The 13,917-nt window shown below is 37.5% G+C and overlaps 2 protein-coding genes across 3 annotated transcripts; both read left to right on the top strand.

The window, feature by feature from the left end:
- The first annotated feature begins 1,926 nt into the window (after window positions 1-1,926).
- Window positions 1,927-6,279, top strand: LOC105133588 (phosphoinositide phospholipase C 2-like). Its single transcript, XM_011037643.1, has 9 exons — window positions 1,927-2,368; window positions 2,967-3,163; window positions 3,547-3,682; window positions 3,758-3,994; window positions 4,068-4,303; window positions 4,690-4,807; window positions 5,139-5,291; window positions 5,427-5,513; window positions 5,831-6,279. The coding sequence occupies exons 1-9, from the start codon at window positions 2,060-2,062 to the stop codon at window positions 6,122-6,124; spliced, it is 1,767 nt and encodes a 588-aa protein (XP_011035945.1). The 5' UTR covers window positions 1,927-2,059; the 3' UTR covers window positions 6,125-6,279.
- Window positions 6,280-6,904: 625 nt separating this feature from the next.
- NFXL2 (NF-X1-type zinc finger protein NFXL2) lies at window positions 6,905-13,654 on the top strand. Of its 2 annotated transcripts, none has more exons than XM_011037641.1 (13): window positions 6,905-8,201; window positions 8,425-8,538; window positions 8,617-8,672; window positions 8,960-9,026; window positions 9,443-9,535; window positions 9,813-9,898; window positions 10,002-10,164; window positions 10,262-10,438; window positions 10,646-10,836; window positions 12,332-12,413; window positions 12,542-12,748; window positions 12,988-13,071; window positions 13,148-13,654. In XM_011037641.1, the coding sequence occupies exons 1-13, from the start codon at window positions 7,032-7,034 to the stop codon at window positions 13,301-13,303; spliced, it is 2,646 nt and encodes an 881-aa protein (XP_011035943.1). In that variant the 5' UTR covers window positions 6,905-7,031; the 3' UTR covers window positions 13,304-13,654. The 2 variants fall into 2 exon arrangements, with proteins under 2 accessions (XP_011035943.1, XP_011035942.1); XM_011037640.1 differs by having other exon boundaries at window positions 6,908-8,201; window positions 12,982-13,071.
- The last annotated feature ends 263 nt before the right edge of the window (window positions 13,655-13,917 follow it).

The following is a 13,917-nucleotide window of genomic DNA, read 5'->3' as shown; positions in this document are numbered from 1 at the left end:
ATAACAACAATAATAATTAAATTGAAAAGGAAAAAAAACAATCTTTAATGTCTTAACTAAGAGTAAAATTAAAAAGACATTTAATTTTTATAAAGAGCTCAAAACACAAATTTAATAATAATAAAAAAAAAAAAATGGAACACAACCTACCATGACAAAATTCATGCACCCTTTCATGTGAAAGAGAACAATGTGATTTCTCCATGATCACTAAAAAAAGTAAAGTTTGGTTATTAGAGGTACTCGTTGCTGAAACATTATCGTTGTAACTAATTTTGCGACACATGTATTGTGTACAACAACTAATTTTACATTGTTTATTAATGATAGTCTTTTTATTTGTTCTGACATTAAATTTAATCCCTAAATTTCTAATTATTCTAAATTAAAAGAATTGAAATTATATTTCAACTAACTGAGCATCAATTGAGCATCTAACTACTTATCAATATTGCAAAAACTCTATACAAAGGAAACCACAACAAAATATTAAGTCAATTCACGAGCAAAAATAATAATAAAGAGGAAATGATCAAGTGGTTTTTTAGAAAAGAACATTTTAAAAAAACAAAAATATCCGACTTGATTTCCTAACGTTACAAGATTAAAAGGGCCCGATAATTTTCAGAGTCTCAAATTCAAGCCACAAAACTTTAATTACTATGAAATAATAAAATAAAAATATATTTTAGAAAATCAAGTACCAGCTAACTCACAAAATATTCCCTAGTGTCTCAAGGTCCCTATTTACAAACGAAAAAAACAACGCACAAAGCCTCCACCAGCATCGTTGCCATGTTAATGGGCCAAATGTTTCTTAAAAAACCACCAAAACATAAAATACTGAAGGAAAGAAAGAAGAAAGAAGCAGTGTACACTAATTTCACAAACAGGTTTAGTTTTTTTATTTCAATATAATTTTTCATTTTAATATAAATTTCAAAAAAAATATCTTAAAAAACACACCGGTTAACTTGCAGTTCAAAAAAATAAAAAAAATCAAGGCAGTCGACTCCCGTAGCGCGTTATTCCTGATAATTTCCCGGGTATGTACGACGCGTCAAACCAGTGTCCCTATTTAACCCTCTTATTCTCATCTGTTTATTAAATTCCAGTAATAACGACAAAAATATTAAGGTCTGCTTTGTACACTCAGCTAAACAGGTATGCTAGTCTGTCTATTTTCCACCACTTGCACAACTTTAAGATTTTATTTATTTTTAAAAAGGACATCGTGAGGCACGTGTTGGGGTATGCGAGACAGCGGAAAAAACTGCTTTGCATAGTATTTTTTTATTTAAATATATTAAAATAATATATTTTTAAATATATTTTTATATCTACCTGTTAAAATATAAAATAATAATTTAAAACAACAAAAACAATTTTTTAAAAAACACAGCCCAATCACCGCGCAAAACACCCTCTTATACACGAACAAAAAGCAGGTATAATCCACTCTATCTTATTTGTGTACAACAGTGATGCATAGTGCATAACAAAAGCAGTTGAGGTTTTCTTCACTACAAAACGAAAACTGGGTTTCTTTAATTTTTTTCTCTCTCCTTGATTGAGGTTCGTATGATCGTCTCAACAATATATCATTAAAAAAAACATTTCTGTAGTGAAAAATTAAACTAAACATTATTACAACTGATTAAAAATACCTTGACAATTGCCAGAATCCAAGGAAAAAACGAAAGAAAATAGTAATAGATCCAGCTACCCAACAAGCGTCAAGTAACCTAACCACGTGTATAATTTTATCTAGCGAAGGGATAAGAGTGTGAGGGAGTAATGGGTTCTCATCACAGCCAAAACCAAACCCAATACGCCAAAGCCAACTGTCTAAACCGTGACCCCATCAGAAAAACGAAAGGGTCAATCTGGACCTTCACCAACTAATTTAAATGGAAACCATTCGCACATCAATACTCTATGCACAGACAAGACACGAACAACACTCAAGACACGAACAACACTCTCTCCTCTTACATACAAGAAAAAATAACACGAACTGCAGTCCTCAAAACTCCAAAAAGCGAAGAAAATTTCTCCAATGTCTAAACAGACCTACAGAGTTTGCTTGTGCTTTAGCAGGAGGTTCAAGCTTGCAGTGGCAGAGGCACCGGAGGAGATCAGGGCCTTGTTTAATCAATACTCGGAGAATGGCATCATGACCGACAATCATCTCCACAGGTTCTTGATCGAGGTCCAAAAACAAGAGAAGGCTACTCTTGAGGAAGCACAAGCCATCATTGAAAGCCTCAAACATTTGGCCATTTTTCACCGTAAAGGGCTCAATCTTGAGGCCTTTTTTAAGTATCTTTTTGGTGATAATAACCCTCCTCTTGATCTTAAACTTGGGGTAATTTTTGTTTTCTTACCTTTCTTTGTTGAGGCTAAGTTCTGGTTCTTTAACGACTTATGTTAAATGGCTATTTCTTTTTGGTTAAATCTGGTACTTATCATAAATGCTGGGATCACTTGAAATAGCTAGTCAGACTCTTTTTTCCCCTTAAGTTTTTGCTCTAGTGACTAAAATAGGAAGTTTGTCGGGTTTTTTGGTTCTAAATTGGGAAAAACTCAAGATTATGATTTTGACTAAATGGGTAGTAATTAGCTGCATTTATCAAAGTAATTCATGATCCAGTTAGTGCTATTGGTTAATTCTCTTTGAAACATATGATTAGATGCAGCAAGTTCCATGGGATGCCTGAAAATGTCCATTTGGCATTTGACTTCTTTTATTTAACATTTCTTCATGAGTGGAATGTCTTTCATTTTCTCCAAGAAACGACCAGGAATGTAAAAATAAAAGTTTTCGACTATTGCCTCTTTGTCATGGTTTATTTTTTAACTGATTTATCTGTTTTTTTTTTCGTGGAATCACTGCTTTGTTTCAATCTCACTTAGATATCTGCGTTCTTTTGTATTTGCTGTTCTATTGCATTCTCTGGTTTCAGGCGCACCATGATATGACAGCTCCCATTTCACACTATTTCATTTATACCGGCCACAATTCATATCTAACTGGGAATCAGCTCAGTAGCGATTGCAGCGATGTTCCCATCATAAATGCACTGAAGAAAGGTGTGAGAGTAATTGAATTGGATATATGGCCAAATTCCAACAAGGATGATGTGGAGGTACTTCATGGGAGGTATGCTGTTATTGTTCTAATGCTGGAATCTCTATTGTGGGTACTAAATGATGTGTAATTGTTACTGCAAAAGGAAAATGAAGCAGGAGCTAAAATTATTGATACAGCAACTTAAACGCAAAATTTTTCTTAAAGTTTTGAGCTTGATCTTGAGTAGGTGATTTGAATCATAAAGAAGCTTTGTTGTGTTTTTTTATTTCTTGACAGAGGATCCATACGAGCTAATTTGTTAAATTCTTTTACATGATGCAGTATCCTTTAACGCATAAACTTTGCCTTAATTGACTTTTTTAATCGGGTATCGGAAATTTCTATGAACTTCAAAATATTTTTGAAGCATCCTTCCCTGGTTTTTAACCAGTGGTACATTTTACTTTGTTTAGGACTTTGACAACTCCGGTGCAACTTATCAAATGTTTGAGGTCAATCAAGGAGCATGCTTTTACTGCATCTGAATTCCCTGTTGTTATAACTCTAGAAGATCACCTTACTCCAGATCTCCAGTCTAAAGTGTCTAAGGTGAGTCTTTCGTATTTTGTAGGGATTTGCAGCTCTCACGGGCTAATGATTTACTATTCTTTCAATGATTTCTAGATGGTCACTCAAACATTTGGAGACACACTGTTTTCTCCTGGCTCAGAATGCTTGAAGGAATTCCCTTCCCCTGAGTCATTGAAGAGACGTATTATCATATCAACAAAACCGCCAAAGGAGTACCTTGAGGCAAAGGAAATTAAGGATAAGGAGAGTGATTCCCAGAAGGGTAATGCTGCTCCTGATGAAGAAGCTTGGGGGAAAGAAATCCCTAATCTTAAAGGCTCTGATGACAAGGTATGTGAAGATGCTTATTAGTATTTAGCTCGCCAGTTTTTTCTAATCTCATTCCTGACCAATCTTCTCGAAGCATAATGAACTGGATGAAGATGATAATGATACCGAGGAAGATCCTGGTGAAGGAGACCGCAAGTTGCCGCATGATTTAGCACCAGAATATAAACGTTTAATTGCTATTCCTGCTGGGAAGCCTAAAGGTGGATTAGAAGAATGTTTGAAAGTGGATCCTGATAAAGTGAGGCGTCTTAGCTTAAGTGAGCAACAACTTGAAAATGCTGCAGAGACCCATGGAAAAGAAATTGTCAGGTATCAGCAAGCCCTAAAGCATTCTGTTGAAAGAACTCTAATCTGGAGAAGTACATGTGCCTTTATCTGCTGCTTGAGACCTTGTTGTCATGAATGCTATTTATTTGTTTATGTGCGTTTGATGGATCGATGCTCATGGTTGAGAATGTATTTATTGGTGGAGTTTAAGGATTTGAATGACTTAAAAAAATGGCTTTTAATATTTTATGTGGCGGCATTTATTTAGTCCTGGCTTCTAATTTTTGACTCCTTTGCAGGCATTATCTATTCCATTATTATGCCAGTAATAAGCTGATGTGCTTCATAACTATCGCCTATGCACACTTTGTACTTGGATCATTAGAAAACCAAGTTCCATAATGTCTAATGAATGACTTGCTATACAGGTTTACCCAGCGGAATATACTCAGAGTGTATCCAAAGGGTATTCGTGTGAACTCATCCAACTACAACCCACTAATTGGATGGATGCATGGTGCTCAAATGGTTGCTTTTAATATGCAGGTTTGTGTTCCAAAATCCAAGGATTGAGTTCCCAATGCATAAACTTTGAGGGCAGAAAGTGAAGCTGTCTGGATTTGGTGTTACATCATTGTAGTTTTTAAGAGTTTTGGCCTTTTGTTTGTAAATGGATTTGCTTAATTGAATAATTTTATTCAAAATTGTGTTTAAAAAGTACTAGACTAATAGAAGAGAAAATTGTGACAGAGGCTTTCTTGAGTATAGTTATCTTATACGACACTAGCTGACTGGTGCATTAAATATATTATTGTTCTTTCAAATTTGTACAAGTATGTGCCTCCACCAAATACTAAAAGCAGGTCTTTCATTCCAGGGACATGGAAGATCACTCTGGATGATGCAAGGAATGTTCAGAGCCAATGGTGGGTGTGGTTTTGTGAAGAAACCGGATTTTCTTCTGAAGTCTGGTCCAGATGGCGAGGTATTTGATCCCAAAGCCAAGTTACCTGTGCAAAAAACTTTGAAGGTGAGTGCTTTGTTATCATTCACTTTGATTGGAATGGATTTTTCCTGGATTTCCATTTAAAACGCCCATATAATTTTCACTTCTGCATTTGCTTTTGCGTTGATTAGTAATTGTAATTTTCTCATTGCTGAATAGGTGAAAATATACATGGGTGAAGGATGGTATTATGATTTCCATCACACACATTTTGATGCATATTCCCCACCAGATTTCTATGTGAGGGTAAGTGGATACAATTTTCTGGTCTCATTTTCTTCTCTTCATAAGTGGCCATATCCAAAATAGTTTTGTCTTATCGCCCAAAACCTCTTGATCTGGTCGTGTCCATGACATTATCCTCATTGAGATTTGTTGTAACCCAAGTCTTTACCATGACACCGTGTTTGTCCTAGCTGTTACGTGTTCCCTGGATTTTTGCAGTGTGCTTCTGGTTCCATTTTGCTCAGCTCTTTTTGCGCCCCCCCCCCCTCCAAGAGCTATCTGAACCAGACCATGAAAATAATGGATAATCAAGTGCAATTCAACTTTATTGTGTGCAGGTTGGGATTGCTGGGGTCCCTGCAGATACCGGGATGAAGAAAACAAGGACTCTGGAGGACAATTGGATACCTGTTTGGGATGAGGAGTTTGAGTTTCCATTAACTGTTCCAGAATTAGCTTTGCTCCGGATTGAAGTTCATGAGTATGACATGTCAGAAAAGGATGACTTTGGTGGTCAAACATGCCTTCCTGTGCGGGAGTTGAGAGAAGGGATTCGAGCACTTCCACTCCATGACCGCAAGGGAGAGAAATACAATTCTGTAAAGCTCCTTGTGCGACTCGAATTTGTTTGATACCAATGGCAGTTCCATGCCAAGTATAAAACTACGGAGCAATGTAAAAATCTGTGAAGTCCATTTGTTGTTGTGAGCTGGTGTGATTATGTGATTTTTGTTGCCGTGTGAACATAATAACATCTGCCTGCTGCTTTCCATTGGCTGTTCGTTTTGATGTACTATAATCTTGTGAAAAATGTGACAGATCATATATCATATTTATTTCTCTATGATGATCTAGCAAGTATTTTTGTAGTTGCCTCAAGACAATAAGATCGTTAAACTGTGATGTGGGCAGCATTGAATTCCCAAGACAGCCATCTTGTTTCTTGTCATTGGTTCCCTTTGATGCAAAAAAAAATTCCAAGTCAATCTTGTTTCCTATTTCCAGTCTGTTTTCCAAGTGGTCACCTATTTGACCAAAGTTTTCACTTCTTCAATAAAAGAATTGTTACAAGTAACAGCATGCATGGCTTTGTTCCTAAGGCACAAATGAGGTCAACCCTAAACACATTAGAGATGAGATATTCGATCACATTTGCAATAAAGTCAATAGGGAAGGATTTGAACTGAAGTACGACTAAAATTTAGAAAGAGGTACCCTATAAGGGTCAGCCCAGACCCAACAATAGTGTAGTGTAGTGGGATGCTATTCCGTCATACTTGTGTAAGGAAGCAGACAATTGATATGTGACAAAACAAATTAAGGGCTTGTCACAGAGATGAAACCCATTATGATAACCATACCTGTCCATTAGATCTGAGTTATAGCCGTAGGGAAGCAAGCGGTCCAACAAACAGTCCAGTCCTGAGCCCAACATTCCAAAACCTGAAACCATTGTCACGCGAGCGACTTTCATTACCCGCCCTCAATTTGTTCTTCCATCTCCAGCCAAATCAAATCCATCACCCCTGAAATCGGAAAATGTCCTCCGCCCTTGGCTACCACCATCACAACCACCTGCAACAACAACAAAAACCCTTCTCCGACTCCGATTCCTACTCCGATTCCGACTCCGACACCACCAACAGCCAAAACCAGCACTCCGCAGATCTCACAAACTCAATCTTCAAATCCTACTTCGAACACACCAACCACCAATCCTTACAACCAACGCAACACGACCTCACCAAAATCAAATCCTTCCTAAACTCCTCCTCCTCCGGCGCTCTATCATGTCTCATCTGCCTCGAACGCATCAAAACTTCCGATCCGACCTGGTCTTGCACTTCTCTCTGCTACGCCGTTTTCCACCTTATCTGTATCCAATCCTGGGCTCGCCAAGCCTCCGATCTCTCCGCTCTTCGAGCCTCCACGCGACTCCCTATCTCCTCTGATAAAGCCGCTGAATCCTCCACCTGGAATTGCCCTAAATGCCGCTCTGATTATTCTAGATCTGAAATCCCTAGAAATTACCTCTGTTTCTGTGGCAAAGTAGAAAATCCACCAAGTGATCCTTGGATTTTACCCCATTCTTGCGGTGAAATCTGTAACCGTCCGTTGAAGAATAACTGCGGTCATTTCTGTTTGCTACTTTGCCATCCCGGTCCCTGCCCATCTTGCCCGAAACTTGTCAAAACGACATGTTTTTGCGGCAAAACGACGGATGTTAAGCGTTGCGGTTCCAAATTATTTTCTTGTAACAATATTTGTAATAAATCATTAGATTGCGGGATTCATAGCTGTAAAAAAATTTGTCATGATGGACCCTGCCCGCCGTGTAATGCCCGCGGGGTTTATAAATGTTCATGTGGAAGGAAAGTTGAGGAGAGGGAGTGTTGTGAGAGAGAATTTAGATGTGAGAATCCCTGTGAGAAATTGTTAGCCTGTGGAAAACATGTGTGTGAGAGGGGGTGCCATTTTGGGGAGTGTGGAGATTGTCCTCTTCAGGGGAAGAGAGCATGTCCATGCGGGAAGAGACTCTATGAAGGAATGGCTTGTGATATTGTTGTGCCGCTTTGTGGTGGTACCTGTGATAAAATGTTGAGTTGTGGTTTCCATAAGTGCCACGAGAGATGTCATCGAGGGCCATGCATTGAGACTTGTCGAATTGTTGTCACCAAGTTGTGTAGGTGTGGGGGGATGAAGAAAGAGGTAAAAACTTTATTTTTGTCCCTTTCTTTTTAATCCAATTTAGTGCTTTATCAATGATTACAGTTAAATTGTATTCAGTATTGCAACGGAGATACTGGATAATTGGATGTAATGTAATTCGTACTAGTTCAGTCATTTGTAGTGAACTGAAAATTTTACTTTTATTTTTCCATTTATTCACTGTGAGTTCAAAATTGGGGAGATTTAACTGAATTTAGATTAGGTTCCTTGCTATCAAGATTTGGCGTGTGAGAGGAAGTGTCAAAGAATGAGAGATTGTGGACGACATGCTTGTAAACGACGCTGCTGTGATGGGGACTGTCCGCCATGTGGAGAGGTGCAATTTGTAGTACCTGATTGCTTCACACTCCTCATTTTTTTTATTCTGAAATTCAATAAATGTTTGAAATTTCAGATTTGTGGCAAGAGGCTTCGGTGTAAGAATCACAAGTGTCCTGCCCCGTGCCATCGGTATGCTTGTCCTTTTCTTGGTTCACTTGCATTTCTTATATGCAAGAGGATGATTTAAAATAAAAAAGATGAGATGCAAAGTAGTTTTGCTATGCCACTGCATTTTAGAACTCCTCAGGCACAATTCATTTGTTTGAAATGTCTTTGATTGAGCTTCTGAGACTGTGGATCAGTCTCACAATATACTGTAGACTGTGGTATTGTTCCCAGTTAGCTAATGAGATGTTATGTTTTATGGGTATTTTTGTGTCTAGGCAATGACTTGATGGTTGGTTTTGTTCTTGTAGAGGTGCCTGTTCTCCTTGTCCTGTAATGTTTACAATTTCATGTGCTTGTGGAGAGACTCATTTTGAGGTAAGTGTTTTGCTTTATGGATATCTTTTTTAATTTCTAATCAGGACTGGCATTTAGATTATCTGAATTCACAATTTAAAGATCTCCGAATCAATCTATAGCAATTTATTTTCTGGCAAAGTTGTAAGCTTATATATAGAACCCTGTCTAGGAATTAACTTCTTTCTGTTTTAATGTAACTAGAATAGAGCCTTGATAGATTTTACAAACCCTTCGAATATTGAATTTCCTTTCCCTTTCTTGCTTCGTTTATTAATACTTAACCAGTTGTGTTTGGCCCAACAGTACTCTCTGTGTCAAAGCAATGGCAGGGAGTATGACTTGGGCTCAATCCTTGCCTTCACCATTGGAAGAAACCAAACGAAAATGCTAACACCTACACATTAATCAGTATTTTGTTATGGATTTTCCTTCAGGTTCCCTGTGGCACTGAGAAAGACCAAAAGCCTCCAAAATGTCGTAAATCATGTGGAATATCTCCTTTATGCCGACATGGATCAGATTCTAAGGTAAGAATAGGTGTATATTTCTGGTTGATGCTGTTTAGGTGCTCTGTTTTATCGAAAACATATGAAATTGCTGTGGTGATTGAACAGCTGATGCTAATAGTGGCATTCTTTATACTTGGCTGTTCATTGGTCTAAATTTTGACTTCTCTTTAGTAATCCTTTACATGTACTTGTAATTCTGATTTAAGAGGAGAGACAAATGCTGTTGCTATTTCACGATCCTTAGCATGCTTTGCTGGAGATTATTTAAGAAATTCTGATCTGTCATTTTGTCCAGCCACACAAATGCCATTATGGGGCGTGCCCTCCTTGTCGATTGCTTTGTGATGAAGAATACCCATGCAGTCATAATTGCAAATTAAGGTTTATGGAATTTCAAATTAGAGAATGGTTTCTCAAGATTTTTCTTTGGTCGGTAATTCATGAAATCATTCTATCCTTATATTTTTTTTCTGTTGTGGTTCAGGTGCCACGGCCCTAGACCACCTCCTAATCCAGATTTCACATTGAGGCCAAAGAAAAAGAAACCAAATCATCAGAGTGAAAGTACACCAGGAACCCCATGCCCTCCATGCCCTGAACTTGTTTGGAGGCCATGTCTTGGCCAGCACATTGGAGCAGAGAGAATGGTTTTTTTTCAATTATCTAGTGGCTCAATAAATTTTCTTCCTTTTTTCCTTTCTCTGTGTTGGGTGGCTGACCTATTTTGGTTGCTCCTCATTTCAGATGGTCTGCTCAAACAGAACCCAATTTTCCTGTGAAAATCTGTGTGGGAGCCCTCTTTCTTGTGGTAATCATTATTGTACAAAAACTTGCCATGCACTGAAGAGCCAGTCTTCAACTTCATTGGTTCAACATCAAAGAAGCGAGTCTTGTGAAGAGTGTCATCTTCCTTGTGAAAAGGTGATAAATTATTGCGATGCCATTCTGTTGTTTTCCATTTGATTTTTCTTATTACCAATATTTTTATTCATTTTAAATTTTTCTTGTCTTGGGTTCAGAAGATGTAAACAGGGTGTAATTTTATTATTTGTTGGTGCACCAGAGATGTTTCATCTTAGCATCATTGTATGTTTTTTGATGTTTTTGAGTTATATCTCATTTGTTCAGGAACGGAAACCTGCTTGTCGACATTCTTGTCCTCTACCATGTCATCCTGGAGACTGTCCCCCTTGCAAAGTTCTTGTGAAAAGATCTTGTTATTGTGGTTCAATGGTCCACGTTTTTGAGTGCATATATTACAATAACTTGTCAGAAAAGGAGCAAATGGCTGCTCGTTCATGTGGTGGATCTTGCCATAGGTAATAAATGAATTATGCACTTTTATCTTGTTAATATTTTTTTGCATAACTTTTTTATTGATGATTTTTATCCCTGGTTCAACTCAAGGAACCTTTTATTTTGACTTTGCATATGATTTCTGTTGTTGATTGTGTGCTTCAGTTTGTTTTTGCCTTTCATTTTCTTTGTGAGAAGTCAAACCAAGACAAGGCTGTAAAGATAAGTGTTGCACATATGAGTGACCTGCATATTTTTTACTGACACAGTTGCAATCTCTTAAATATTCTATGCTAAGCTAGGTTCACGCCTAGGTGCTCACCTGAATGAACAAAGGCGAGATGCTATAAATTAAAAAAAAATTATATGTAATATTATATTATATTATATAAATCTAAAATATATATCTTTCTAGTTAAGATTAGATCATTAAAAAATCAAAAGAAATATAAACTACCATAAAATGGTCATATAATGTTATATTTTTCACCTTTAAACAAAATAAGATAATTTAAAGTAGCAAGTAGCCAAATAGATTAAAAAGCAAAATTAAATATCATTATCATTATTTATTAATCTTCAAAAACATCTTCATCCATGCTTTCCTCTCCTTCACCTGAATCCTCCATTTCATAATTATAATTGAAATCCTCATCTATCAAACCGTACTGCACTTCAGAAAAAAATAAAGTATTACGTGTACAAATGTGTTGTTCTCCGACTCCCATTGTTGAAAATAGAAAGTATGGCTGGTGTTTATCTTCTAAGTGTCCTTCATTGTCCGTTTCCTCCCTCTTTAATGATTTATTTCAAGTTTTTTTACTCTAATTTCTTTTTTACAAAAATACCCCTAAGTTGTTTCTTGTGGTAAATTAAATAATTAAACAAATAGGTCAAAGCATAAATCATTTTAAAAAAAGAAAAATCCAAAAGAGAAGGAAGAGATTCAAGCAAGCACTAGCCTTAGAGCCTTGCACCCACTCACAAGGCGCTCACCTAGGTGGTGCCTCATTGAAATCCAATGCTTGAGGCGAATAAAGGCACCGGGGCCTCGCCTCTCCTGGAGCACCTAGGCAAGTGCCTCAGCACCTCTTGACAACACTCATGCAGTTGTGAAGCGTTAATATATAGTACTGACACCACTATTTATTTCTCCTTTCGATATCCAGCTATTCCATGCTTGTGTAGAAGCTGCTGAAATTGAGTTTTCCTTCTTCTTAATTGTTCTCTAGATTGCTATCTGATAATATAGATTTACTTTGGAAACTTGTGTGTAGTTGGATTTTGATAATGGTTCTACGTGGGGATTTTTGGAGGAAATGATTTTGAGGACCCCTTTGGTGCTTTAGGCTGAAATATGAAACTTCAAAGTTTTGTAATTTTTGGAATAATCTTGATGGTCTTGGAACATATTATGATGATTTTTGGAGAAGTGAAAATGGCATAACCTCTAAATAGCTTGCTTCCTTGAATTGCTGTCAGAATCTTCAAAAATGATATGATGAGTGATTAATGCAGGAAATTGCCGAATTGTACACATTTATGTCCCAAGACATGTCATCCAGGTCAATGCCCATCACCCGACAAGTGCACCAAAAAGGTACTGACTTGAGTTATCTCATCATAAAAAATGATCAGTAAGAAGGATGTTTTGTTGATGCGTAAAATGTCAACGTTATTTCAGCCACCTGTCATTAACTTGATTTGGCTTGCCAACTCTCTTACAAGGTCACTGTTCGTTGTCAATGCCAAACCTTGAAAAAGGAGATGCCATGTCAAGAGGTTCAAGCAGCCTATCACAAAGCAGGTTCCGATCCCAAAGATATATCTAAAAGTCATTTTGGACTTGGACTTCTTCCTTGCAATTCTGGTTGCAAGAGCAAATCACAGGTTTTGGATCAGGAATTGCATTTGCGGAAATCCAAAGACCTGGAGGTACTCTTTATTCCAACTAGAATCATGCAATTCATTCCTACCTTCTTATTACGTGTGGCATTTAAAGGACATGGCTTCACCTTTCTATTATGGAATGCCTAGTAAACCACCACCATGGATATATACAGTAACAGAAATGAATCCACTTTTTCTGGTGCACAAGCACAAACTATTTTTTGTTGCATGATTCTCTCAACCTGAAATCTGATAGCATTTTATGATATTTATTGAAGGAGAAGGTTCCAGCCACTGAAATTCATCCACCGAAGCGCCGAAAACGGCGTGAACATTTACAAGAAACAAAGAAGACCTCACAACTGCAGGTATGTTACTGTTCTGAAGTAAGAACAGGTTTTATCAACTACTACTTTGCTGTAATGATGACTTGTTTTGAAGCAGAAAATTGCTGCCACCATGAAGTGGCTTCTTGTAACAGTCACCCTTGTGGTGACTCTGGTGGCAGCTGCGTATTTTGGTTACAAAGGTCTCATGTGGCTCTCTGATTGGATGGATGAAGTTGAAGAGCAACAAAGACACAGAAGAAGACATCCTTGAATCTAACCATTGGCAACGCTGTTAATTGAGAGTCTTGATCGAGTCACATTGCTTGAACTCTGATAGGCATTACCGAAATTCTTTTCTTATTTTTTTACAATAAAATAATTGTTGTCTAGTAAACTTGCTGGGGATTATGTTTTCCTTTGGTAGTCTTCTGCTTGACATGCCGAAGCGGTGGGCATCACCTGATTTGGGCAGACAACGTGATTTTTTAGGCATGTATTTGGGATGTGGATGCAGGAATGGACATGACCGTCAAATATCGCTTTGATTAACGCAGCAAGACATGTTTCTGATATGACTGTATGAACTTGATGAGATGAACTGTATATGATTTGTCCAGTTTAATTGATGTCGATGCAAATCATTTTCTATTCGGTACATCCAAGAAAAAAGAACATCCTAGCATCCTCCAAACTAATTTAACAATCTGCCATTTGGCCTTCTCGTGTTTTTCCAAGAAGTTGGGTGGCACCAGGGTTTACTGTGGACAATATTTACCACAAGGACACGCGGAGAAGTCTCAGTGGCTTTCTATGTTGTGGCACCGACACGTGTCTGATGTGCTGTCCTTTTTCACTCTTTCAGTCCTTTCCCCCAATGACACATCC

This window comes from Populus euphratica, unplaced genomic scaffold, assembly GCF_000495115.2.
Source record: "Populus euphratica unplaced genomic scaffold, PopEup_1.0 scaffold36.1, whole genome shotgun sequence".
Classification (NCBI taxonomy): Eukaryota; Viridiplantae; Streptophyta; class Magnoliopsida; order Malpighiales; family Salicaceae; genus Populus; species Populus euphratica.
This window is presented reverse-complemented; position numbering and strand designations above follow the sequence as displayed.